The 27,990-nt window shown below is 36.4% G+C and overlaps 1 protein-coding gene across 2 annotated transcripts; it reads right to left on the bottom strand.

Moving 5' to 3' along the window:
- Positions 1-5: 5 nt before the first annotated feature.
- PUM3 (pumilio RNA binding family member 3) lies at positions 6-27,833 on the bottom strand. 2 transcript variants are annotated; one of them, XM_062599632.1, is made up of 18 exons: positions 27,669-27,833; positions 27,142-27,248; positions 26,259-26,441; positions 23,963-24,098; positions 23,123-23,198; positions 22,508-22,601; positions 22,209-22,275; positions 21,023-21,197; positions 20,068-20,171; positions 19,449-19,527; positions 17,705-17,803; positions 16,445-16,498; positions 14,878-14,958; positions 9,836-9,978; positions 8,723-8,945; positions 7,290-7,377; positions 4,991-5,081; positions 6-259 (listed from the first exon to the last, which is right to left on the bottom strand). In XM_062599632.1, exons 2-18 carry the CDS (start codon positions 27,236-27,238, stop codon positions 115-117), a joined length of 1,935 nt encoding a protein of 644 aa, XP_062455616.1. In that variant the 5' UTR covers positions 27,239-27,248; positions 27,669-27,833; the 3' UTR covers positions 6-114. The 2 variants fall into 2 exon arrangements, with proteins under 2 accessions (XP_062455616.1, XP_062455617.1); XM_062599633.1 differs by lacking the exon at positions 27,669-27,833 and adding an exon at positions 27,346-27,430.
- Positions 27,834-27,990: the final 157 nt, after the last annotated feature.

The following is a 27,990-nucleotide window of genomic DNA, read 5'->3' as shown; positions in this document are numbered from 1 at the left end:
ACAAATCATTTTAGAGATGGTTTATTTTACAAATGCATACAATGCTTCTTAAAATATAGCACCATGCAAAGTCTTAACAACTCACAGTTGGCTCCACTGATGTAGTTGGTCTCTTTAGCTTCTCTTACATGAGGAAGTCAATTTCTCTAATAACGCTTCTATACCTTTTGCATTTTTATTTTGCTTCAATTTTGGGACAAGACTTCTCAGTCCTTTTCTGACTGTATTTGCCACTTTTTGATCAGTGCTCCGGAGAAGGCTACAAGAAAGGGAAACAGGAAGAAACACAAAGATGTCAAAGATCAGCATGTAGGTTTTACAGAAAGAAGCTGTCCGTATAAAGGAAAACGGTTACTGTTGAGGAAGAAACTAGTTCAGTGTAGACTCTCTTGTCTTCTTTTAGAAAAAGATGTAAAACTTTACATAAAGCTTGAGACATCAAGGGAGGATACAACCAACATAACACAACTCCAGTTGGAAGGAACCTCAGGAGGTCTCCAGTCCAGCCTCATACTCTAAAGAGGCGTAAGTCACAGTGCAGATGAGTTGCTCAGGGCTCCGCCCCACTGGGGCTGGACACCCTCCAAGGATGCAGCCATCCCATTCTCTCTGGCCCAGTGCCATGGGGGAAAGGGTTCCCACTGGAGCCCTCAGTGCTCCCTCTGCATCAACTGTCCTAGTTCTGCCCCACAGGGGCCATGCCAGGCCTGGCTGCATCTCCCTGACCCTATGCCCATTGGTGCAAGGGCTGCTGCGAGATGTCCCGAGGTTGTCACTGCTCCTGGCAAGCAAGCCCAGACCCACAGCCTCTCCTCGCAGCGCCTGGTTCCCACCCTTACTGCCTTGGTCACCCTCCACTGAACTTGCTCCAGTTTGTTGGTATCCTTCTTTCAATCTGGGGTCTAAAACTGGATGCAGTAAAGTACCTCTAATACACATCAAGTATCTCTAATCTACTTCTGTGCTACCTTTCTTGAAAGACTACCAATGAAACCAGTGCCAGTGCACCTTACTAGGGTTGTTCTTCTGTTTGTTTGTTTGTTTGTTTTTAAAGTATTACTTTTGGTAAACAATTTGTCTTTCCCAGGTAAATCTCCCTCCTCCCCCCAGTAATAAGGAAAGTCATTGTAATCTGTAAAATACTATCAGGAAAGAAGTTTCTCCACAGTCCAGATCAACCTAGAAAACAACTGTTCTTCTCCCCTTCTTTTAGGCAAGTACGAATGAAATGTTCTTTTACTAAAATACAAAGTCAGTAGAGGTAATGGTATGCTTAATTTCCCAATTCAAAATGGTGAATGAATTCTGCCTAAAAAGCTAAATGTCTTTTCCATAAAGCATGCGCAATCCAGAACAAAACTACATGTGGCAATGTCATCCAAATTAAGTTTGGAAACACAAACTGTAATGTACATGCACTGGTAACAAGCAGGCTAAATGATACTACAGCTCTTTCTAATCCCAAGGGTTCTCCCATCTAACAGAATTTGCAGCTACCTAAAAGTTTGTTTCTCCGTCTACTTTTATACTAAGGATTAGCCATGGCAAGCTGAACAGAGTAAGAAAGGAGTAACTTGAGATGCTATTTATTTTGTCTCCTTACAAGTTAAGATCCTGCAAAGGATGACAACACTACAGGCAGGAAAACCTGTGATATCCACCTGACAATAGTATTTTTTCAACCGCTTCATTCCTAGATTTAATTCTTTAACTATAACTAACAATTTCTAGTGGCAAGCTCTCTTATACTTTTAGTTGTAATTTAAATGAAGAGGTCTTCTTTAAATTGCATTCAGCACAGGTGAGGGTCATAATTCTTCATTTTTTCTATAAGCCATGCAGAAAAGGGTAAGAAAGTCAAGAGTAATGAGAAAGAATGTGCTAAATACATTGGTAAGTAACATGCAGAGCCTCATACAGTTTACCACCTGGAACAAAGATCATACTCCCTAGGAAACCATTGTAGACAACTTTTTTTTTTTTTTTTTTTTTTTTTAAGTTCCTAATCATGAATTTTGTCAAGTGTTAGAAGTGCAAAGCTGCTTCCAAATTGTTAGCATCCATATGTATATTCTGAGAAATCATGTTTTTAACAGACAAAATCTACATGTGAGATAACACAGCCAAACAATCATCACACCTTCCCGCTCACCAGAACTAAGAAGAGATTTCAGAAGAATAGAAAAAATTATGCATTTTGTGGATATAAAATATAATACCTATCAGTTACAATAATGATGTGTCAGAATAAATAAATCATTTGAAGAGGTATGCTTTTGGCCAGTTTGTACGCTGATATAAACACATCATTTGACAAATTCAAAATCACTGAGGAGAGGTCACATGTAGTAATGTATACAGAACAGCATCTGTGACATCCAAGTTCTAAGAAGACTTTCTTTACAATAAGCTTGACCATAACATCTGCAGAGAGCTCCCTTCTAGGGCTTTGGACTCTTGCAGTATTTCAGGCCTCAGATACTTTTATTAAAGTCAAATTAAAAGTACAAACTACAATAAAAGGAGAAGGTCCACAGTATACCAGAATATTAAGCACTCAGGTATACACATGAACTGCAAATAACTGATGTATGAGCTTAAACAACTAGAAAGCCAGCATGTTTAAGTGGACTAGCTGGGTAATTCTGAATTTCAAATCTGCATGTAAGTGACAGATGGCTTCCAAGAGCCAAAAAACAAAACAAAAACATTAATCATAGCTTCAGGGAGAACTAGTAGTGTCTGAAAATTACCTCTGCAAAAGAGATCTGAGTTCCTTTATGACAAAAGAACCATCTCAGCATTTTTTTTAAATTAGGTTTTTAAAAAAGTTTAACAATTATTTTATGTAAAAGAAACTGCACTTATTATCCATACTTAAATTTAAATTTAGCATTGCTGTGTGTGTAATCTACGTAACCTCAAATGCACGCAGCTAAGCAAGGATGCTTAGCTGAGATTATTTCTTATGTGTTATTGAGTAAAACAAGGATCAGATGAATAACAGCTGGGTAAGTTTTGTCTTCTCAGCTGCCTAAACAAACAATCATCATGCCTAAAGAGCCATTAAAACAGCTTCAAACTACAGAAGATTTGATTAAAATTAATATCCCAAATTCCAACACAAAAATGAAACATTTTTCCTTAAATACTTTAATCTTTCATCCACTTAGGTGTATTTCAGTACTGGTGAAAAAATTTTGACTGATGTTTTGAGAAATAAACTCTCCTACTTTGTAACTATTCAAGCTTTCCAAAACCCCCACCCTATAATAACCTGAATAGCAGCAGATATATATAAACCACATTCTTAACAGACATGTCTACAAATGTTTTTAAGTGGTTGGATGCCTGGCTGAAATCCAAGCTAACTGAGACAAACTAATAGACAACTGCTGGTCACCACTTCCACAAGCATATTTTAGAAATTATTTGTCTGCACTGGTAATCCAAAAGCTAACAGGGCACGAATTCAAAAATAAACAAACAAAAAACCTTTACTGTGCTAGTTTTTTCTAATATATAATTACTAGCTTATTGCTTTTTCTAAAAGTTTTCAAAAGACAGTGAGACTGCGGTCACAACAGTTGAACAGCTATTAAAATGTTAGGCATGAATAAAATTCTACTTCTTTACAAATTTTGAAGGAATAAATCCCTTCAGCCTTAAGTTAGAAAAAGAAAATCCAGGTGCATTAGTATATTGTGGGTGCACTGGCCTTCAAAAAACAAATCTCTACAGAACACCTGTGTGCAGGATTAGACAATTTAAAGGTATTAGATGCATTTATTGAACTTCAGAGGCCTGTTACAAAGAAAAAGTGTTACAATTTTTGGGGGGGCAGGTTTAGCTCAGTTGATTAGAGCATGATGCTAGTAATGCCAAGGTCACAAATTCAACGCCCATATGGGCTTCGCTGAGGATTGGACTAGATGATCTCCAGAGGTCCCTTCCAACTTTACCATTCTACAATTCTGTGAACAGTCAGATCTATATGACTATTACAATGTTATATCTCATTAATGATCTGAATGGAAACTCTATTCAAAACTAAAACCAAACTCAGATTATAGTGAAACTTCTGTACAAACACATCTCTTATTTCACTGTGAAAAAAGAGGATGAGCATCAGAGTAGACACAAATAGAAAAAACAGCAGGGAGACTAAATAAGTATATAGGCGGAGAAAGAAAGAGAAAGAGAGGTTGTTCTTATTTTACAGAAATAGGTTGTCTGTTTACTTATGTTGGCTCATTAAGTGTTATGAAGAAGCAGTAAGGCGATGCTGACCCCACAGTTTTGGCATACACACTACTAGGGATTAAGGTACAACCTTCAATTTCCATGACCTGACACTGACATTTACAGATATAGAAAGAAAATGGCAATTATTAATGCAGCTGTTGGCATTCAATAAAACAAAATGCAATTGTTAGATTGAATATTAATCTGATTCCTATGCACTCCCTTTAATCTCATTAGTTGCATGGTTCACTACTTCCAAATTGCAAGCAAATTGGCACATCCTAAACCTTTTCATGGTGCACACCAAAGACACTTAGTATACCCAGCCTCTCTAAGGCATCAGGAGAAAATAAAAAGTTACAGAAGAAAGTTTGGATTCCTATACGCTGCCCACAATCACAGGTACTTCTGAGTTAATTATTTTAACACAATATTAGTTGAGTGTTCTTTTAGGAATTTTGCACTTTAAAGTAGATACAATATCATAAACGTGTTTTTAATCTTTCAAGATTTTCAAACATAGAGCTATATTCCTAGCGCTACATAAGCCTGACCTCAAAAAATAACCTATAGAAATTCAGGTTTTCAAGTACCACGCTGTACTGCACGTTACAGCAACATGAAAGACAGTGCATGGTAAGTAAAAAATGGCACTTTGCTAATAGAAATTACAACTGATATTCTTGTAGCTCTTCAGGAAATTAACAGTTGAAACCAGTTACGAACACTTATGTGTCTTACATACCAACAAAGAACAATGGCGCCTCGATTCACTTCAGCCCATGACTTCATATTTTCAATACCAACACGTTCCACCAATGTTCTTCCAAAACAAACTATATGATGACATAAGGAGGCAGAGGGAGAGAAAAAAAAAAAAAAACAAATAAAACAGCAGCATTAAACACAACCCTGTTAAAAATTCTCTGCAATAGTCATTTAATGAAATAATTTTTAGTCACTTAGTATTAACAAAGTTTTGCTCACTCAAAATAATTGACTCTTCAATGCACTGAATACCTTCAAGTATTGCTTAAAATTAGACAACAGTAGCACTGATGAGTGTGAAATTTTACTAGTATATAACAGTCATATTTGCTGCTTCTTTTTTGAAAGTGTGTCAAAAGTTACTCATGCCTTAAAGAAATTATTCACGGCAAAGAAATAACTTGGTAAAACTGACATCAACTGAAAAGCTAATTATATGTAATTAACTAATACACAAACACTTCTGCAGAAAAGTGTTAAAGTTTTAAGCATTTGACCCTACCAAGGAAGAAACAGAGCTTATGACTAAAGAAATGAAGATGTATTTAAAACTTCAGAACCAATGCCAGCGCTCATGCATGAAAACTGCTAGGTCCCTTATTTTGTTCAGCTGTACTGATACTTCACGGTTATATTTCCTCAGTAACTGAAGAATAACTAGACTTGCAGAACCATTAAACTAACAATGTATGTGAAGAAAAGGACCCAGCCAGACTTCCAAGTCCTCAACTGGATTTGAAGAACTAAGTATCTGAAGGGAGGGTGTCAAGAGGATGGGGCTAAACTCTTTTTAGTTGTCCCATGAGAAAGGGCTGGAGGCAACAGGCAAGAACTGAACCACAGGAAGTTCTGCCTGAATATGAGGAGGAATTTCTCCCCTGTGAGAGTGACAGAGCACTGGCGCAGGTTGCCCAGAGAGGTTGTGGAGTCTCCTTCTCCAGAGTTCTTCAAAACCTGCCTGGATGCAACCCTGTCTAACATGCTCTAGGTGACGCTGCTTGAACAGGGAGGTTGCACTAGATGATTGCCAGAGGCCCTTTCCAACCTTACCCATTCTATGATTCTGTAACTGACTTTCAGGAAGACAACTATAACAACTTGTATGCTCAGCAAACTCATCTGGAAGCAAACAAACAAAAGAAACCCCCAAATACCCAATCAAACACCAAAATTACTTTTTACTGTAACTTTAGCATACAACTCCATCTGAAGAATAGGTCAGCTTTTATTGGACTTGTTCCTAATGTGATACTGATTTGTTTATTTGCTAATGCCAGTGCTACAAACTCATGCTGACAATTCTGAAAGCACACTTAGGAGAAAAATGAAGACACTAAAAGAGAACAGCTTTTGTTTAAAATGGGAACTGAGTACTGTTAGCAGAAATAAGTCCAGATAAATATTCTCATAGTGTCTGTGACATACACTGAGTTAAAACTTCACCCTTTGAACACTTTTAGTTACCTATTTTTAAAGAGAAGTAGCAGAAGTCTCCTTTTGTAACCATTAAGTAAATCTATATTAACTCTCATCTTTAAGAGGAGTGGGTATCTGAACAGAGCAAGAAAAAAGTGCTCGACAACATAATTCTGTAAAGAAAGTATTCCCCCCACCCACTCACAAAAGAAGTTCCCTCCAGACTACACTATGCTGCCCCTCTCTTCTTCCCCATTTTATTCTTTTCAAACAAAATCTTTGAAAAATAATCTCCATTAGGTTAGGGTATGGTGAAAAAAAGCACAGAGATTTAAGAGTCTTCACACAAGATTTCACAGTACATAACAAAGTGAAAGTTAAAAAAAAAAAAAGCTAAATTAAGATGACAGTATCTCTGCCCAATCTCTGCCTTCTGGGATATAAAACAGCAAAGATGTCCTACTTTTGTGACTGAATTTTTATAACAATTTATAAAGCAGTAACGCAGCAGCACTAATGAACATGCTCCAGCAATTATAATTCCTATTAGAAAGTCTTTACCTTTGCTATCATAATAAATTGCTGAATAGCTATGTGAGGTTATCAAGACATTTTAAGCACAGAAAACAACACTGTCCTAAATACATGGAAAACCCCCAAGAAAAAGCAACCTTATCTCTGGCATTCTGTTTATGTAACAGCTCACAACAGCAAAAAGATAAAAGCATTCATCTTAGAGAATCTCTTACATCTTCCATATATTAATATTTTTTAAAAAAATAAATACATCAATCTTACAACTTCAGAATAATTAGTTATCTAAAATAATTTGATCAAATAAAGGTGAATTTCAAACATACCTTCTTTTCCACTGTCTCTCATTTTTTCATCCTGCTCTATTAACCATTTCAAAACTAGATGGCCTGCTGGATGCTCTGCAATGTGAAGCTTTAACAAAAAAAAAAAAAAAAAAAAAAAAAAAAAAAAAAACAAAACAGACAAACCCAAATTATTAAATGACAGTGTTTCAAAACAGATTTTCTTCTCTGCCTATAATACTACTGCTTGCTTTATCCACCTTTCCCTCAGCCTCTACATCACACTCATCTATTTAGTCATTATCTATGACCAAAAAGCAACAAGTTGGAATGCAATATACTTATTCAAAATAAACAATTTATTTTCACTACCTTCTCTGCAGTATCTGACATTCAGTAATGTAGGCTGTGGCTGCCACTCTTTACTACCTAATGTTTTATCCACCCCAACCCTTCATACCGAGTACAATCTCCAGGTCTAACCACCTGCATGGAAACTTCCACTTCCCACATTTTCAGAGATTCTAACATTTACTGCAGTATGGCTCACAGAACTTCACAGTAAATGTGCGGTTCATATAAAATTACACTAAATGCTCATCATACAGAAGCAGGCCTAAGCTTTAGAACAATGGCTAGAAGTAGAACCTCACTGGAATGCCTGGGTAAAAGCACACCTTTCATCGGGTGGCAGAGACCCATGAACTCCATTCTTTTTTAGGAATAGAAGACATTTTGAACATTCTTCCTTCATCTGTAAACGCCTATCTATAAAATTATTTGCTTTCATCTGAATTATATATGTTGCTACATTCCACAAGCAGTGCAGAAGGGGCATGCAAAACTGAGCAAGATAGAGCCAATTCAGCTAACCTATGAAAAGAGAACATTAAATTTACTCTATGCAGCATTTCTCATTTTCTAGTCTACAAAACCAAATCTGACTGAAGTGTAACTCAACAAAATAGGGAAGGGCTTCCCAAGGACATTTCAAAGAAGGTCATATTAATAAGACACATAGATAGCTAATATCTAAGATATTTCCTTGTGTGTACATATGCGTACTTAAAGCTATGGGAATCTATCATTCTCTGTGTAAAATGCTAAGTGTTACTATAAAAAGTTATTGCTTGATTTCTTAGTGGTAATATTTAAGAGGAGATTGCAATATAATTGCCAGCTACCTTCCCATAAAACATATAAGTTATTTCTGGAAGATTCAAGATCATGAAGTACCCAGTTCTCCAACTCAGACGAAATGCTGGCTTCAAGCCTTCATTATTCCAGATGCAATACAAATAAACTACAAAAGGAAAATGTCAAAAACACAAGAGACTGCTTCTAATGTACAAGTACAGTCAGGGAAGTACACTAACCTCCTAAGGGAAAAAAAAAATGAGCAGACCTCATTTCACTAATAATATAATATATGGAAATTCACAGCAATATCTCAGCATCTTGTCCTGTTACATTACCTGCCCATCGCAACCACCTGGAACAAGCTCTTCTGTTGCCAAATTAGCAATCGCATCTAGTGTGGGCTGTATGTTTCCAAGAGCTGTTCCTAAGATGTCAGCAACTAAGACAAAAGAACTTTTGTCCATCACTACTTCTTGAGTATGTTCTTGCAAATACTCTAGCAAAGGTGAGGAAATGGCTTCCAGGAGTTCATGGCGACGGAGTTCTGTATTTTTCTTACTGATTAAAAAAGACAGTGCACGTTACTGCAGAGGTCAAAGGTCAAAATGAAGCATCAATCATCCTCTTCTCTATTTAGCATAGAATCAAGTACATGTTATGCACAAAACGTGTTTTACGAACAAATGGAATGAGAAATTATAATGCCTGCATGGTACTATGTCTTTTGTTTAAAGCTGACTGACAGTAAACTTAACATTTTTTTTTAGTAACAATGGTAATTTAGCCTGTTTATTTTCTATTATTCTATTATCTCAAGTATTCAGAGATTTTGCTTAACCTGTTCACTGCTTCCCTAAAATTGCTACATCTTAAAAAGCTGGCAAGCATCACTGTCAGTATCAGGGACAGAATTAAAATTATCATTTTACATTTTTATTGCTAGATTTCAAATATACTTTTATGCAATTCAAAACACCAATAATACATGTTAAAAATTTCCTCCTGTGCTAAAATTGATATACTGGTTTAAATAAGAATAAATCCCAGTTTCTGTCCTTTACAACCTATTGTAATAGGTTATTATCAAAATTTAAATGAACAAAAACCATAATATGTACAGATAGTATTTGCTAAACATTGTTTATGATTTCTATTTGATAATACATCTACTTGTTTCGAGTTTGTTCTTTTAAAAGGAGTATTCTAATTTATATGCACATATTAGAACATTCAGAGAAATACTAGCCTGAACACTCATCAATCTCAAACCAAAGTACAAATAAGGTCTACAGATTAATATATCTAGTAACACTTCTGTATTATTTAGATATATTGTTTATACAGGTTTACCGTGAAGAACAGTTGAAATTTAATCAACCATTAGAGAAAGTTGCATTAACTGTTATGGAAGGCTAGCTCTAATAACTTAACCCTCTTTTCTCTGTTACCTATAGGCATTTCCATCTCCCTGTTGCAGAAGTGTGATGATTTCTGGCACAAAATGTGCAGGGTCTCTGGGACTTAGCAAGTACAACAAGACCTTCTTTCCATGTTTGTTCTTTATTATACTAGGCAAGGAAGCATTTATTTCCTGTAAAAGCAAACAAAGAACAGCAAAACATTAAAGAAAGAATAGCTCTGAGCCACTGATAATGACTGATTGATTACCTTTTGAACTCAAAGCTTAAGAAAGCAAAGTTACATACTATGAATCAGATTCATGATTTGCTTGTAGAAAGAAATCCAAAACTCTAAATAGAATGAAAGCTGGTAGAAGTGAAATAAATGAAAAAGAAAGTACTAAGGTTAAAAATGTGTTTGAGATGCATCAATATCACTCATTAGAAGCTACTGTAGAAGTACAGGATTTGTTTCTACTGATACATGTAAGTACTAAGAAGAATAACATGTATGCTACTATGTCAGATGTTGCACAACCAAACTCAGTAAAAGTCACAAATTCAATAGACTAAAGACATACAAACGATCATCTACTACAATGCCAAAGAGTAAGTACCAATGCAGTGCTGACTCTCAAATAACCATGCGTAAGTAAACAGGCAGTGATAGCAGCCCAAAAAAAGAAAAGTTTATCTTAAAATCGATCACAAAAAATCCAACAGTAATCACTAAGTTTCAGTAACAGAGTAAACTTGACTTCTTCAGGGAGGACGATCAGTATTACTTCCAGATTATTTGCACATTAGCAGAAACACTGGGCATTTCCCAGAGATCAGGAGCTGCCTAGGAATAATCACTTTGTGAACTATAGAGTGGGTACATCATACCTTGACGTACTAATGCAGTGAGGCAGAAACTCATTAATGTACAGGAGATTTTGTTGAATACAAAAGCATGCTTTTATATTTAAAAGGAAACATCTGTATTAACCCATTTGTTTGGCCTCATGTTCTTCCAGACTTCAACATACAGATACAATTCCAGACAGCAACACATATTTAACTACCAGGCACCACTGGAGAACCCTGAATACCATCCAGGTATTATTGACCATTATGACAATTTCTATATACATATAAATTTTCATTAAAAAAAAAAAAAAAAAAAATCAAAGAATGGCTGTACTCTGGGCACACTTAACACATTATACAAGCCACAGCTATTGGAAAACCACAGCTATTGGAAAACCTTTTTTCAATCATGAACATCCTTCCAGCAACAGCTAGTAAAAGATAAAGGAAATGATTTAAATCATGTCATCCTTCATGTCATCCTTCATTAACATGCAGTTTGGTTGACTGGTTTTGAGGGAAAGAGAAATATAAAGAGATGGTTGGAAGTTGGAAGGAAATGGTAAGACAACTCTCCTATTGCAAAAAGGCTGCTTAAACCTAGGTGAAAATGGGTGTTAGTGGACAGAGAGAAACACTGGTTTAATATGTATCATAACCCAGTGTATGTATGAATTGAATGAACTTCACATAGCTACGGAAGCTGAATGTATATCCCGAAATAAGAGATAATTTCTTTTGACTTATTTTTCTTCATCAGAACATATATTTTTTTTATGCCTGTGAATGTTACAATAATACCTTCTTAATTCATACATACACTGGGTTATGATATATATTAAACCAGCATTTGTCTCTGTCCACTAAATCCATCACTTAGATGGCTGACCACTGTGCTGAAATATTTCTAAACTGGAAAAAAAAAAATAAAGGAAACATTTAATTTAGTAAAACTAAAGACAATAATCGTCTGTACTTTGAACTCAACCTATGAAGCAGACATTTTGCCTAACAGATAATGCATTTTTGTTAAAATCCTCCAAAAGTGTTTCTTCCCCCTCACTCCCTTCCAAAACACTGATTCTCAACTACAGAATTTAGTCATATTCAGTGTCCCAACTATGAGAAAAATGTCAGTGGAAGCTTAATAATACAGCTATGTGCTCTCTCATGGTTAACATCCTTCTAGCACTATGTGTGCTTAGAATCATCACAGAAGAGGTTTTTCACTCAAATCTTCCTAAATCCCAGTAGGTACCTAAGCAACCAATGTGCAGTCAAACCAATACGAAGATTTAAAGTAACACACATAGTCTTTGGTCCAGGATTAAGTCTCTGTGCAGCTGAGAGATGAGAAGACTTTCCTCTGAGGCTTTTAAGACTTCACAACCACAATACCTGCAAATTCCCAACCTTTCTGCCAAGCCATATAAGTGATTGGTTTGAAACTACAAAAGAGAAAAGTGTTGCCCAAATAATGTAAGTTTTCTCTGCCTAAAAAGATCTTTAGTACTTTTTTTCCATTGCTTAAACTTCTACTATGAGCAAAATGACAAGCTGGATGAGATCTTTTCGAATTTGAGCTATTCTTTACCGAACTTTGAGTTTTTGATCCTTCTAAAAACATGCTTCAAAACTTGCTTTCACAGAATCACAGAACTGCTGAGACAGGCAGGTACTTTTGCAAATCACCTAGTTGTGTCCTTTTGCTCCTCCTAGTCAGAGTCAACCATACCTAGGACAAATGTCTAGTCAGGTTTGAAATACCTCCAAGAACACAGACTCTGGGCAACCTGTTCCAGTTCTTGGCCATCCTCATAGTATTTTCCTATGTTCAGATTGATTTTCCTATATTTCAAATTCTGCTTATTGCCTCCTGTCCTTTCACTAGGCACCACTGAAAAAAACCTATTGCTCCATCCTCTTTGCACTCTACCATCAGACATTTGTAAGAACTCATAAGATCCTCTCTGAACCTCCTCCTCGCCAGGCTAAACAGTTCCAGTTCTCTCAGCCTCCACTCCTATGACAGATGCATCAGTCCATATATCACCTTTGCAGTTCAATACTGAATCCGTTCCAGTAAGTCCATACCTCTCTCGCACTGTGGAGCCCAGTACTGGACACAGTACTCCAGACTGGTTGCACCAGTGTTGAGTAAAATGGAAGGATCACCTCCCTCCACCTGCCAGCAATGCTTTACTTAATGTGACCTAGGACACCATGGGCCTTCTTTGTCACAAGGGCACTCTGCTGGCTCATGGTCAACTTGGTGTCCACCAGGACCCCAAGGCCTTCTCTGCAAAACTGCTTTCTAGCCTCCAGCATATACTGGTGTAGGCATTTCTTTTCATTCATCATTTTAAACACTGGCTTTTGATCTCATCTGATAATTTTTCTTTTTCCTGACATTCATTCCCTATTACTACACTCGTATAAACCCAGATGGCCTAAAGCTGTATGCACGAAGGCCATTCCTTCTTGTTCTCATTTTTTTCTCTGCCTAGATTAATGCAGGAGCATGGCCAAATAGCAAATGATCCATTAACTGGGAACATCAGAAGTTCTTGGATGGTGGAAAAATACCAATGATTCAGGTATTATACAACATGCTGGAAGCCTCAACTCAAATCAAGCACTGTATCTGAACTCTAGAAAGTAAAGGGCTTATAACAGAGTACAGAAACGCATCATTTGTCTTGTACCAAGAAGTCCAAAATTGCCAGGGCCTGTTTGCTGGGAACTTACCAAAAAGTTATTACATTGCTCAGCAGACTCCAGGAACAACAACAACAACAACAAAAAGCTGTGGTAACAGCTAATACACCTAGGAAACACAAACTAACTCCACATGAGGATTCTTTCATCTTTCCAAACCCACAAAAGAGGGAAAAGACTTTGACTGAACTCCCAGGCCAGAGTAGGCAAACTCCCCCTACACAAAGTTGCTCAAAGAACAACTGTAAGTATTTTTGAAGGTAACCTCACTGTGACCATTTTCTCTTCCTCCACCTGCAGACTATTGCCTTGTCTTTACCTCCCTGCTACTGCCTCTCAATTCAGTGATACAAGTTATAAGCACTTTACAACTGTATGTCAATACATTAGTCATCCTGCTTGCATGAAAATATATTTTGTTGTACAAAGTCTCTTCCATAAGTGAAAAACAACACTACAGTAATCTACAGATTAAAGCAGCTTAAAAATTATGAAGTTTCAATTAAAACAAGATCCAAGTGCAAACATTTTACGAAACCCTGTTAAATCATATTTGAATGAAGGTGGGGAAACGGAGCATTCCAAAAGGGAACAGATACAAACTGGCTTATACTATCCTTACTGTTCATTCTCCAATTCCCTCTAGGTCCAGCAAAACGACTGGAGTGATTTCACGTTTCAGATACCTATCTGTATCCATTTTGAAAGTCAGATTAAAAAATATTACGTAGATTTTATTCATATTGTCAGCTGCCATTTAGTTACCAACATATTATGTAAAAAATTCAAGCTTTGAGAATTAGAATTAATGGTTTCAGCATCCAATCAAAAGTCTCTCAGTATTTGTTCCTGTTTCAAGTCATGCTGTTCAGATATGCTTCATTAAATTGTGCGATATTCAGGTAAGTTGCCCTGTTCCTCTAAGTCTGCCACAGTTTATCTCAGAGTATCACTTTGATGACTTCCTGATGCTTTTTCAAAGGAAAACAGCTAAATGTGAGAAACAGCTTTCTTCAGAATATTAAGTTTGCACAATAAGGACACTCTAGGTTTGATAGTAAAATGGGTAAGATGACATCATCATTCTGAAGTTTTCCACAGTTTTAGTCTCCTTAAAAACTAGCAGAGCTCAAACTTTTAGGACAAAAACATTCTACTTTATGCAGATTCCAGACATTCACTAGTGAGACTACAGACAGACACGTAAAGAAAGGTAACTTTCAGCAAGCACTGAATCTAGACTAAAAATTAAATAAGAATAGTCAAAAGAGCTAAGCTCACCTGTAAGTCAGCAGGACTTTCTATAAAGAAAGTGAGGCTAGACCCTAAGTAGCTCTTTTGTACCAAAAAAATGAATCATATTTGTATCACAAGGTATAAATATAATGAAATAGAAAAGATTGAAATGACTTTATTTGAAGGAAAAAAATTATGGATTCCAATTTTCACCCTTCTACACACTGTCAAACACACTAACAGTATTTAGCATAATACTTAAAAACCAAAAACCAATTACTTACAGATATTATTAACTGTTTCACAAGTTTAGTATCATCGATGCAATCAAATGCTGCCAGCAAGACCAAATGAGAGAATTCACCCTGCAAAGGTAGGACAGCAGAAAAGTTCAAAGACATGTAGGAAAGTTTATAGATATGTATCTATATATATCTATCTACATATTTAAAAAATTCATTCAGAATCAACATCTGTAACAGTTTGTCTCAAACATGACACAACCCTTAGCTAAAAGCTAACTATTGTCATTTTTTTCTCATTCTATTCTTCTTTCTGAAAGCAGTTTGTTACAAGAAGCATGTTGTTAAAACAAAGTTAAATTAATTTGATCTGCTATTATAAATTCAGGAATTTCTCATATGCAAGCTATTAATATAATCTAATTGTATAATCACAATTTCAAATCACAGATTTGCCTTACAGGAATAATATATATATATTTTCATTTCTTTGGTGGATTTGCCTACTGCTGAGATAAACCACATACTCTATTTTCAGAGAACATACCTCTAGCATGTTCAAATCTACAAATCAAAGGTACAATCCAATTCACCTTATGTTAATGAGACTCTTTACATGAAAGTTAGGTCAGACCTTAACTAGTTCCAATATTGTTTTAGTTATTTAGTCATTTCCTCATATGAACGCAGTGTATGTATTCTAGGTTTCTATTATTTAAGCGCGTAAGAGATTTTACACTAAAAAAAAAAACAAGTCATTCATTCTGGTATTATAAAATTATGAAGGGAAATTATTTCAATCATGCCAAACAATATGACTACAGTGAAGAAGTTCAAAAAGTATGTCTTGATAGTTCCAATTTTGCCTAGCACCTGAAACATGGCTGCAACTGTTACTCTATTAGTACTGCAGTCTCCACTCATATCTTATTCAGAAAAGTACTGGATGTAGATTTTGTCCACTGCATGTTTTTAATATCATTTTTTTTAACATTTCACAGCTTTCTGACTTAAAACTTCATTGAGTATTTTCCTAATCTTTTATAAGAAATACAAACACTGAAATGAAATGTCCAATATCTTTAGTACTTCATTTTTGTTCCTTTTCTGTATGCAAGTTATTTTACTCCTAACAAGTTAACCAAAGATTAAGATGGAGACATAATATGAAGATGTACTGTAAGCTATCATACTGCTCTCTTTCTGCTTCAAACAGCAAATAACTTTACCATTCATTAGTTGAAGAAACAAATTATAATTGAAGAAAATAATTAGGACATATAATTACTATAGCAAAAACAAATTAGAAAATCAGGCATAAATATAAAGCTGAAATTAAACAAAGCAATTTCTTCCACACAAATATTTCAGTAAAATAGCTATTTTACTGCATAACATTACTGCATGTGGTGCTTAAAATGAAGCTTCTGATTATGATCCTGTAAATATTCAAAAAATTTTATGTATTTCATAAGACCTATTACATTACCACTAATTTAAACCTAGTTTTATTAAGCTCTCATAGTTGTTTCTAGTATCAGAATTCAAACTAGTCTCTTAACTATCAAATCAGTGCTGTTTCAGACACTAATTTGAACTGAACACTCACCGTTGCTATTTTTTCAATATATGTCTTCATGGTTTTCACAATGACTTTTCTGTCCTATGCAAAAGGAAAGGAGAAACACCATTGAGCCTGTAACATTGATTTTGAAAAACTAAACTGTTACAGCTTCAAAAACATGACCTTCTGTCTGTTTCCTAAAGCACACACTATGACTAAAGTTTAAAATCTGTACTATTAGTGAAGACTTCATAAACAATGTGAAAGGTTACACCTAAACTATGAGAAAAGCCTCAATCCCTGTAAGGTTCTGTGAGGTGTGCACAAGTCTAGTCCAGCACTGAGACACCCCAAAAAACGGCAACTTAAAACCCCCACATAAATTCACCTATATCCTGACCATTACTTACAGAAGAATGCAATTCAGCTCTTCATTTGGAATGAAACCTATCCAAAAGGATAAGGAGTAACAACAGTAGTACCTTGCAATATCCTTTACTTGCATAATTTTTTGCGGACAATTTCTCCAGTGCTTGTAATTTTGGCTCCTACGAGCTTTGCTCATTCTCCCTGTGACCTACTACTAATCCACAGTCTCCAGTAACTTCTTTTTTAAATACTCTTTAACAAGGTATTTTTAAGTCTTTCTTTTCAAAACAATGTTTTTCTTTTTGCTAATGCAAAAAAATGAGGCATTATCCTACTTCCAAAAGAGCTGACGGCATGATGGCATCCCTTACACCTAAGGTACTTCAGGAGACAGTATCAGCAGTTCTTGAACAAGAAACTGAAAACAAGGTTCTTTATAAATTTATATATATGTGTGTGTGTGCGTGTGTGTATACACATGCACACACACACACACAAATATATACATATATATATATATGTGTGTGTATATATATATAAAGTCTTGACATTTCAAAGCCAAGCGTAAATCTACATTATGACTTCTACAATTGCCCTCTCCCTACTGTCAATCTGACCTGCACTAAGAAATCTACAGAAAGAACAAATGACCCAAAATCTTAAAATGTAAAAGCTTTATGTGTTAGCCCCAAGAACTCTGCTAAAAGTAAAATGAGATGTTTCCACTATAAAAGATCTCACGTAAGCACTGATCCACAAATATCTACCAGCTTACATTTGCCAGTAAGTAAAAGAGGTTCACTTTTTAAGCTTGCTCTGAAAAATGTAACTGCATCAGATAACTGCAGTGACAAAAGGACCCTTGTAAACAGATTCACGTAGTCTCAGATGTGATTATTACTAAACTGGGCTGGGTAGACAGATATCACACAATACCTTGGGAGTACCATGCCATAAACAGTGCATTGCTACTCGGGCTCCATCATGAGTGTGTGCCAGGTAGATGACAGCTTCCCTGACAGCTTCTATCATCTCCTGAGGAAGAAAAGATTACATAATCTGAGGAATTCTTTGGGGAGGAGGATTTGGGGGGGGGGGGACATGAAAGGAATTTATTCCACTCATATTATTGGGTCTACAATACCCCTCTCTTTCACCTTGACCTATGAAAACTAGTCTCAAGAGTACCAAAAGCTGTAAATGACAGATTTTTTCCCCTTTTCAGAACTACACTATTCATTGTCTTGTGGGAAATCAGAATTATATTTAAGCCTGTCAGCTGTCCTAGTGCAGAAAATTCAATAAAAGGTGTTTAGAATTATCACATTAATTAAATGAGACCAAAAAAAGAAAAAAATCCATAGATTTAGGAAGAAAAGCTGTGAAGGGATACAGCTTACCTGTAAATACACATACGTGTCAGCCACAGAGAAAGGAGAACACCAGTTAAAACAGGTTATAAAGCAGCTATGACAAGATCCAGCCAAAATTTAGATGTCTTAACAGAGGAGTGAGGGTCTAAAATCATTTGACAAGTAACATCAACCAATATAAAAACTGATTTCTAGATATAATTTATTTCTTTATCTGACAGAATTTTCTGACACGAGGCTTCCATCCATCCCCTTTTCTAATCCTAATTTTTTCCAGGTCCCCAATCAAAGGTTCCAAGCATTTTACCATTTATTTTCAAACTGCTCTATCACAGCATGATGCTACCATTTGTGCACAAAAAGCCAGCAAGAAGAGATATATCCTTATTCCTCTTATCTTGGGGACACGGTTAATCCAGGGGCATTCTTTAAGACAGTAGTACAAGAAATCATACATAAGAACCCTCAATTAAGATGAGATCTGGATTTAGAATAGGACATGAATACATGAATAAGTCATTTTGTTAATAGCAACAAGTAAGAGTTGAGGAGTTCAGACTAGCAGAAATAGGTAAGACACAGCAAGTCCAGAAGGATGTACCTGACTGCCTTTAGGTCTGGAGTTAGACAGTGCATAGAATTGGGATCAGAATGAAGCTGGCAGACAGGGCTTTACAAAAGATGAAACCAATGGGACTCTAGCTTACACGGACACCACTTTACTCAGATAAATTTAGGTCTACTTATTTCAAGAGTGAAGGGAGAAAGCTTGTAACTGGAATTTAATATACAAGTGATAAGACAAGCCATAAGCTTGTTTCAGGAGGAAGCAGAAAACAAAGTCTGAGGCTGCTGAGGAGAGGGGCCAAATAATCGTCCTTTAGTCAAAGGATTTTTGGGTGATGAGTAGAAGACATTGAGAAATCATGTACTGGAAAGCTAAACTCCTGGAGCAATGCCTGGAGCTTTATACACACTTTATTTTCCAGCTATTGAGAAAGACCATTTATCAAATACAGAGAAAAACTGAAGTTATTGCACTAGAGGTTAAAAAAAAAAAAAAAAAAAAAAAAAAAAACCTCAAAAAACAACCTCCCTCACTACAATCACTATTGCTGTGTGAAAGTTCATTGTAACTCTAAATCCCGATATAATACCATACCCCAATCGTCTATCTGGACTCACCACATGTATAGAACTCCTAAGCATTCCAGAATACAATTTTATCTTTTAGATATCTTACAGTGCTTTCATGACAGAATTCAAAACATTCCATTGAAATACAAAACAAAAACCAAAACACTTACAGATCTTTGCTTCGGAAGAGCATGAGTGAAAAAGTCCAAAAATACTTTATGTACCAGTGAATGTTTTACCACAGCCTCCCTGTATTTTGGGAAGATGAAAAAAAAGGAAAAAAAGAGTACTAATGTAAGCAATGATTTTAACATAAGTTGACACTACTCCATATCAAAAAAAAGAAAAAACTGTCAGTCTTAGTGTAGTTGTAGTACGCAGTAACTCTTCTAACAAGCCTGGAAAAAAAAAATCATGTCCCCTGAGAGTCAAAGCAAGAAATTCCAAACAACTTATTAGGGAGAACACAGACTCATTCTGGATGAGAGGTTTAGTATTTACAGTATGTGGAAATTTCTACCAAAAGATATAAATTGTAGAACTTTGCACAGTATTTTCTCCCAAAAGCCCACTGGGAAAGCTTAACTAATCATGCATTACAAAAGAATACCATACTGCTTGAATTCAAGAAAAAAAGCTTTTGTTTTTAAAACGAGTTCACAGCAGTGTAAAATATTCACAATATTTTAGAAAGTTACAACATTATATAGTAACTAACTATGATACTTTACAGCTGAAAAGAAACAACAGTATCACTGTCATACCACAGGCTGAGAAACACACACTTACTTCTGTGCCATTGGTGTAAGAATTTGTTTCATTTCATCCAGAATGGCCTCTCTCTTTTCAGGTTGAGCTTCTAACACTTTATCCAGTGTTGCATGAACCGGTGTCTGAAATGAGTGCCAAATCAGAGGTTTAATGATTTCTAACAGGTATCAGAGATTGTAGAAAATGGTTTTCTTTAGTTCCTTTTCAGTCAAAAGTTATGAACAGTATTTCCAACACTTGCTATCTTGTACAGAAAGTAAAACATCAAACACATTTTACAATTAAAAAAAAAAATGTTTATCTACCTTGAAGATGTCAGAAGCTATATACTTAAAAAGAAGTTTCTACAAACTGTATCAATGATCGGCAAACAAAAGTTACTTTTATGCTCAGAACTAGTTTTTGACAAAACATAGCTAGCTCTTTATGACACTATCATATACAAGGCAAAACGGACTAAACTGGCAGCACAGTAAGAGGCTTCTGAGGTAAGGCAGATATTTTGCATGACAGTAAACATAAATGTCAGGGATATGACTCACACCACCTCAGTGAACTGGGAAGTTAGTGAAGGCCCAGGAAATTCCAGTCCAAGGATGGCAGAGAGGAAAGAGATAAATACAGAAGCACCTACTGGCATCTACTCTCAACATTTACAATGGTAAGTCTACGAGAATCTGTTCTTAGCAGAGCTGTTTAACCAGACACAAACTGAGAAGAAAAACGTGTGTTAAATACAGGGACTGAGGAGAATCAGATGACAGAAACCTGTAAAAAAAAATAGTAACCACATGGTTTAATTAAACCGGAACTTGACTTCAGCAAGGACAACTACTTTAGACTAGGCACTAGGATAACTGCAACTACATGAAAAGGAATTTTATGAGAAGAAATAAGTAAGACAAGCAGAATATTATTGACATAATACTTTAAACACTAAAATATTTTAGACTAGAAAATGTTAGAATATCACCTTATAAACTTGGAAAGTGTTTCCATATAGCTCTTCTGTTAGCATATTCCTTTGCTCCAAAATGGCTTTGTCATTATATGCATATTCCACTACAGCAGACGCTTCAGCATGACGGAGCATTTTTCTCACATGGCCTTTAAAACTTTTCATTATTTCTGCAACTTGTGGTTTTGTCCTGTTTCATAGGAAAGATTGATAGCAGGAGTTAAAACTTCAAGAAAGTACTGACTTATTAATATACTTCTGGAAGCATATTTAGGTTATCAAATATTAGTGTAACAACACAGAAAATACATACACCTTGATGACCTTTACGGCATTTAGGAAAAGATGGTGAAAAAGCTAGCATTCTGAAGTCATGATGGATGACAAAGCACATTTTCAGAGAAAGAACTTCCAAAAAAATCGTAATAGCCTGTATCTAGTTTTATGACAGCAAGGATAACACTGCTACTAGCTGACTCCCTTACAGTTTTCATTAGCAGATTCCCATGGGAAGATTATCAGTCAACGTTACTTTAAGGTCAGTTAGCTGCAGGGTAAGTCTCTGCAAAAGCATGCACAGGAGAGGCTTGCAAAAGGTATGACAGTTAGATCCCTATGTACTCAGAAAAGCCTAAAGATTTGCTCATTTGGGCCTAATACTGTCATGTTACAAAGATGGCTGAAGAAGCAAAGAAGACTGTAGTAATGAGTCTGTGTAGCTAAGTTCAATAAACCAGTAAATATATATGAAGGAAGATGAAAGAGGAGAATTACCAAGCAGCTAGAGCGTAGATGAGACAAGGACAAAAGTCTATGTTCCGTACTTTGTAGGGCAAAAGCAATCTGAGAAAGCAGTGGTTAAATTTTGCGGAAGAAAGGATGCTTTTCTGAACACTACAGTTTCAACAGTGAGCATGAAAAGTCCTTCAAACAGGTTTCTAGTTTTCAGACCAACTTTGAGCATGCTTTTGTGCATCTTCAGTGTATTTTCCTCAATGCTGTGCACAACTTCAGCATTATTTTTGGAACAGGAAGACTGCTGCTAGCATTATCAGCTAGCCTCCTGCCTCATTACTACTACAGAAACACATCCAGAGACTTTTTTGTTAATAACCAAAGCATTATAGATTAAAAGGAACATTCACACCAGAGATTAAACAACGTAACAGAGTCCTGAGCAAATTCACTTTTCCATACTCACCCATACATAAGAAACTTCTTCACAATATTTCTGGAATATTTAGATTTGCTCAACTCTACAAGGCTATCTAGAAGGAGGGAAAAAGTGTTCAGCTGGCTTTTATTTTTCTTTGTATTACCTCTACAAAAACAACATGACACTACATAAATAAGTGTTCACAGCTAGCTAGAAATGACATGTCATTTCAACAGAAAATTGAAATAATTCAAAAGAAAACAACAGTGGCATTATCGCTTCTCTTAATGCATACTAACAACAGTAGAGCAGGTTGCAAGTACAACGTCAATGGGAAAAAGTACCTTTTAGCTCTTCAAATGTCTCTTGCCTTTGCTTGTCATTACCATATTGAATAAAGCACTGGATCACTCTAGTTGAATCATGTGCAAATGCCAGCTGCAGGACAAAAACATCTTATTTATCCTATGCCTTTCACATGGCATTATGCTCCAAATTTAATTTAATGCATTTGATTTCTGATATAGTTTTATGCCACATATAGCATGCATTACCAACTATAAAATAGCCAACTGATTAAAAGAAATTCATTTTTAAGAATTTTTACTGCCATAAGAGTACTCTACCGAGAAAATACGGGTAATACTTGTAAGCTGTTGGTAGTGAAAGGCAACTGTATTATGCCTCAGATATTCAACAGTGAGGGAAAGAAATGTGAAATGGTTCGCTTGCTCTGGAATTTCAGAATAGAAGTGATATATTTTGGCATAGGAGAGCAAGAATCATTTTAGAATCCACTGACATCAGTAAACACTGCAAGCTTACACATTTCAAGAGTTAAGTAGATAAAGAAATACTACTTAGCACAGTAACTATCAGGACATTTCAAAATTCTTAAAAGGAACTTTTATGAACTGTGTAGTCTAATTTGATTTGTTACAGTGGCATTTTTTTCTTACACTTTTAATTTTCCCGTGAAGCAGCTTTTGTAGCTCATTCATTAGCTTTTCTCGCTTCTCTTTCTCACATTTCTTCCTAAAAGCAAACAAGTAAAAGGATGTTAATTAGGCAAGTGGCTTTCTGATAACATGATTCAGTTGTATCTGTAAATTAAAAGACCATAAAAATTAAAATGCAATTAGCTCCTGCTAATTCATTAAAGGCATGGCTAGATATAATTGACCAGGTTTCAGTTCCTAGAAACTAAATCAGTTTTTCCAATTTTACAATGATCTTCTAAAGTAATAATAGCACCATAAAAAAAAATAGCTCAAGTCTACGGTCACAGTTGCTCATGTTACCAAGACACTGAAGATCTGTAAGCCTCTCATAGCCAAGACTGGGTAGTAGAGCAACTTGAAACATTACAAAACAACTCCTCCTTCTGATGTAAGGCCTCAGTCCTAAAATTACACCTGCCCACACTGAGTATGTAAACTCTCACAAAAAAAGAAAAAATGTAGTGACCAGATTGTCAATCAATGATATTGCTCTATGCTTTGTGATTCAAAGATATGTCAACATAAGACCCAAGAAATTCCTGTTTTTGTAACAGCTTGCACTTACTTAAGCATTTCTGTATAAAAGTGGTATCAGTACCGACCCTATAGAAAAAGTGATTATTAGTCATCACACTTTACCTCAGTCTTCTACAGAAACGCAACTAATGTAACTATTCACCCATCAAGCTCTACTAAGGAAATATACTTTCACAAGATCGTAAGAGTAGAAAAAAGTATCTCTTACCACAAGACTTATGACTAGAAGCCAACTGAATGAAACAAAAGAACCATTATTACCTTCTCACAGTTTCCCATATTTGCTTTGATTTTACAACTATGTCATAATTGCTTTTGTCATTAAGTTGTCTGCTTTGCTTTAATTCTTTCCTTTTCTTTTTGAATTCATTCCATTTAGGCTTCTTAGAATCCGGCCCTGAAGATAAAAAAAAAAATACTTTTTTTAATAATAGGAGAGGTACAAGGGAATCCGCTATTAGTATTAACTACAGTAGGTCTGTGACTTAAACTGCTACGCATTCAGGGTCTTTGCCCATAACTACCCAGCCAGCTAATACGAGTGTGCAAATGTGTAACAGCTACTCTATGGTAGTAATTTCCACTTCCAGATAACTGGAAGCACAAGGCAAACATGTAATTTTTCCTCAATACTCTATCAAAGGATGCATCTCAATTAATCATCGTAATGGGCTAAATACTGACCCAGGATACACTTGCTAACCAGTGACTGTGCAGCCCAGGTAGTTCTCCCTTTTTTCTTCATTCTGTTCACCTGTGTTATTTTCCTCTCTGAAAAGCACCCTGATTTAGAAATGCATAGCTGAACTCTCAAAAAAAAGGAAAGATTAAAAATTAAAACCTATTGCAGTTCCTCCTTTTCAGGTCTCAGATAATGTCAAGACAAGAATTAAAAAGTAATGCTAGTAAGAGTTTAAACATACAAGCCACAAATAGTCTGTCTCACTACTGTATTACCTTAAAAGATGGATGGTAAGGTAACAAAAAAGCCCTGAAATACTTAAGAGGATGAAGATAATGAAAATAAAGGCCACAGTTTATAATCCATTGCCCTGAAATGACAGACTACACACACTATTTACTATTTTGTCCAATGCCTTTCTTAACAGTTCATTCACAGGCTTTGCAAACATTATCATTTAGTTCACTCACAGGTTTCAATACATCCTCATAATACAAATATGCCACTGACTATCATCCCATACTTCTTTCTTATGTAAAGCCTTATATGCTAGGCCTTGCACACCTATCTTTTTACTGAACTTGGTATCTTAAGTACGAGACTTTACTATACAATAGCTATATACCACTATTCAAGCTTAAGATAACTTTATACAAAACATCACAGATGAGTTAAAGGAAGAAACGTTTGCATTTAGTTTTACTCATACTTTGACAAAACCCTTAACCTTATATTGCATGATTTCATAGAAGGAGGTACCAGTACTTCTGGAGGAAACATTAAGCTCCTTGAATTTAAGATAGAAATTTTTACACCACTGTTTGTTGGTACTTAACAGCATGTATTTATTTATCTTGCCCATTCAAAAACTATGCTCTCTTTAAACAAAGTTTATTTTAGAATTTCTCTGTCACTTGTCCTACAGAAATAGTGACAAGTAAATACCAGTAACGTCTTGTTTTGAGAGTAGCACCACTGCACAATACTTGGAAGCTTTCAGTTATACACAATTGTGTTTTTTTTTTTTTTTTTGATAGTTTTATATAAATTTCCAGACAACTTGCACGTTCTAAATGTGCAGCTATTCTTAAAAAACAAAACAACAGATACACTAAAATAACCAATCTCTTCCCCTCTCTTCCCAAACAACTAACATCTGTACAAAACTTCAGAGTCCCACACACAATAATCTAGTTTTCATTTTATGCTATTCATGTTCAAGTCTCCTCTCAGAACTTGGTTTCACAACAGGGAAAGAACAACAAAGTTATCATGTCCAAAGTTAAATACCTGTTTTTATCACTTTTTTTTAGCCTCTTTGTATAAACACAAAAGTAAAATGTAAGAGCCGTATTTTAAATAAGGTGACTAAGTAGCTTGCACTGGAGAGAAATATTGCAAAAGAGGATAAATGACTTTGTTTCACAACTTTGTACTCATGTTGCAGATAATTTTACTAGACAGTACCTTTAGACTACAGAATTTCTTCTCTAAGACAATCCCTCATCAACTTCGTATTTCCCAGATTTGTGTGAAAACAGTCAGCTTCAAACTAGCCACTTAATACTGCTATTAAAATAACAAGAGTTTTATGATAGCACACCAGTAATTTAAATTTGCCACTGGATCTTTACTTTCGACTGCCAAGAATATTCATAAATATGAATCATAGATTCTTATGACTTTGCCCCCAACTTTAAGCTTAAAAGTACAGCATCCCACAAGAAAAGATTAAATACCTAAAAAATAAACTTGAAGCCTTTCAGCCACAATGAAAAGCAAGACCAAGGTGAGCAGAGAGAGGAGGTCCTAGATGAACAGTATGTTTACAAGAACCTAGTGTCCGTTGGTATCCAGGCTTAAAATTCCACTCACCTTTCTCTTCACCATCTTGGAGCTTTCTCTTCTTTCCATTTTTTTCTGATTGCTGTTTATTCTTGAATTGTTTGACACTAGCTTTTCCAGGTCTTAAGTTTCCTTTCACGAATTTCTTGGTAATGGATTTAGACTTCGCCTCCTCATCTCCTTTGTTATGGAATCTCTTTGGAGGACCAGAATCTAGTCATTGACAAACAGAGTCTATTATTTCAGGGCTAGTGTGGCTTCAAAACAATACACCATTATTACTACAACAACTATGATACAGACTACTGTGCAATATATAGCTAGAATGTTAAACGCCATGTTTGCTGACAACATATCATGACCATTCTTACAGGCGTCTCAAAACCAGTCTTTTTCATCACAATCCCTGGGTCTCCCAGTTCTCCAAATAATTCTTCTAGACAGAAATACAATAACCCAGGAATATAATTTCTAAATTAAGATCTTCAATATCTTAGACGTACCTTTGAAATAAGCAATCTTAAAATCACCTAGACACAGCTTATGGTCACAGCTGTTTTGAAACTGTCAGTTCAAAACAGAATAGAGCAAGTACTGAATGACATTTCCTCAATCCTAATCCACAGCACTTCTTCCATCTTAGCCTGAACTCTCAAACAAGCTTTTTTGTTAACATGGGAATGCAAAAACTAGAAACAAGAAGTTACTAATTTCCATTTTTGATCTAAACCACTCTTTCATGTCAACTATATGGAGCAGTCTATTTCAGCTGTTTTATTCTTAGTTATAAACCGATTCTTTTTAGTCAGCAGAGCTTTAAACACAAGACAGAAAAAACAAACTTAAGTTTGCTGTATACTACATTAATCACTCAGCCAGCTCATTTCTATGAGGAAATATTTTGTTTTCTTACCATTATCTTTCTTAAATTTCTTTTTTCCGTGTGTTGCTTTCCCATGAGGCACTCTTCCACCCTTTCCTACGAACTTCTTTTTACTTTTGGCTTCCATCGTGACAACGCTGCAAAAGCACAATAAAGAACAGCATCACTGAAACATCCATTCTTCACTCCTGAAGAACTCCCCCCCCCAAAACAAACAAACAAACAAAAAAATACAATCCGCAACTCCCTGAAGATCAGCTAACGGAGCTGACAGAGTTGAACTCTCCTCTCTGGCGGTCAGTGTTGCAACACCCGCCAACAACCACGAGCTGCGGCTTCGGGGGGAGCTCACGCTGAGGCCTAGGAAGCCTCAGCTTCCTCGTGCTGCCTTGTGGCAGCGCGGCAGTCCCACACAGGGCATCATCCAGCGGCTTTTTTTTTTTTTTTCCTTCTCTCTCTCTCCAGCGAGCGCACCGCGCAGCCCCACGGCCCTTGCCCGTAACGCAGCCCCACCGCCCCTGCCCGTCCCGCCGCCACCCAGTGCCACCACCGCTTACCCCACACGCGCCAACCCCGCCGCGACTCGTCCGCACTTTGCGGCGCTTGCGTGGGGGCGGGGACGCCGCTCTCATTGGCTACCGCTGGCCGCCGCACGACGGCACCGAACCACGCTGCCGTAAAACTGCGACGCGGCCGTCGAACCTGCCACCTCTCGCCTTCGCGGGCCGCGCCGCGGTAGCCGATGACGCGCGCCCGCCCCCACCAATCGGCGGCCGCCCGCCGCGGGAGGGGGCGGGCGCGCCCGTTGCCTAGAGACACTGCCTCCCACCGCCCTTCGCGCGTGTGGCGGCGTAACGGCCGTGCGCGCAGGGTGGTGGC

Source organism: Rhea pennata, chromosome Z, assembly GCF_028389875.1.
Source record: "Rhea pennata isolate bPtePen1 chromosome Z, bPtePen1.pri, whole genome shotgun sequence".
NCBI classification, from domain to species: Eukaryota; Metazoa; Chordata; class Aves; order Rheiformes; family Rheidae; genus Rhea; species Rhea pennata.
The sequence above is the reverse complement of the archived record's forward strand: the minus strand, read 5'-3'. Positions and strand labels throughout refer to the sequence as shown.

Coding starts and splice junctions, on each gene's coding strand:
- PUM3 (XM_062599632.1), bottom strand. CDS start 27,238: ATGGAAGCCAAAAGTAAAAAGAAGTTCGTAGGAAAGGGTGGAAGAGTG. Junction 16,499..17,704: donor TATGGCATGGTACTCCCAAG/GTATTGTGTGAT, acceptor CCTTTTGCATAG/GACAGAAAAGTCATTGTGAA. Junction 7,378..8,722: donor CAGGTGGTTGCGATGGGCAG/GTAATGTAACAG, acceptor TTTTTGTTAAAG/CTTCACATTGCAGAGCATCC.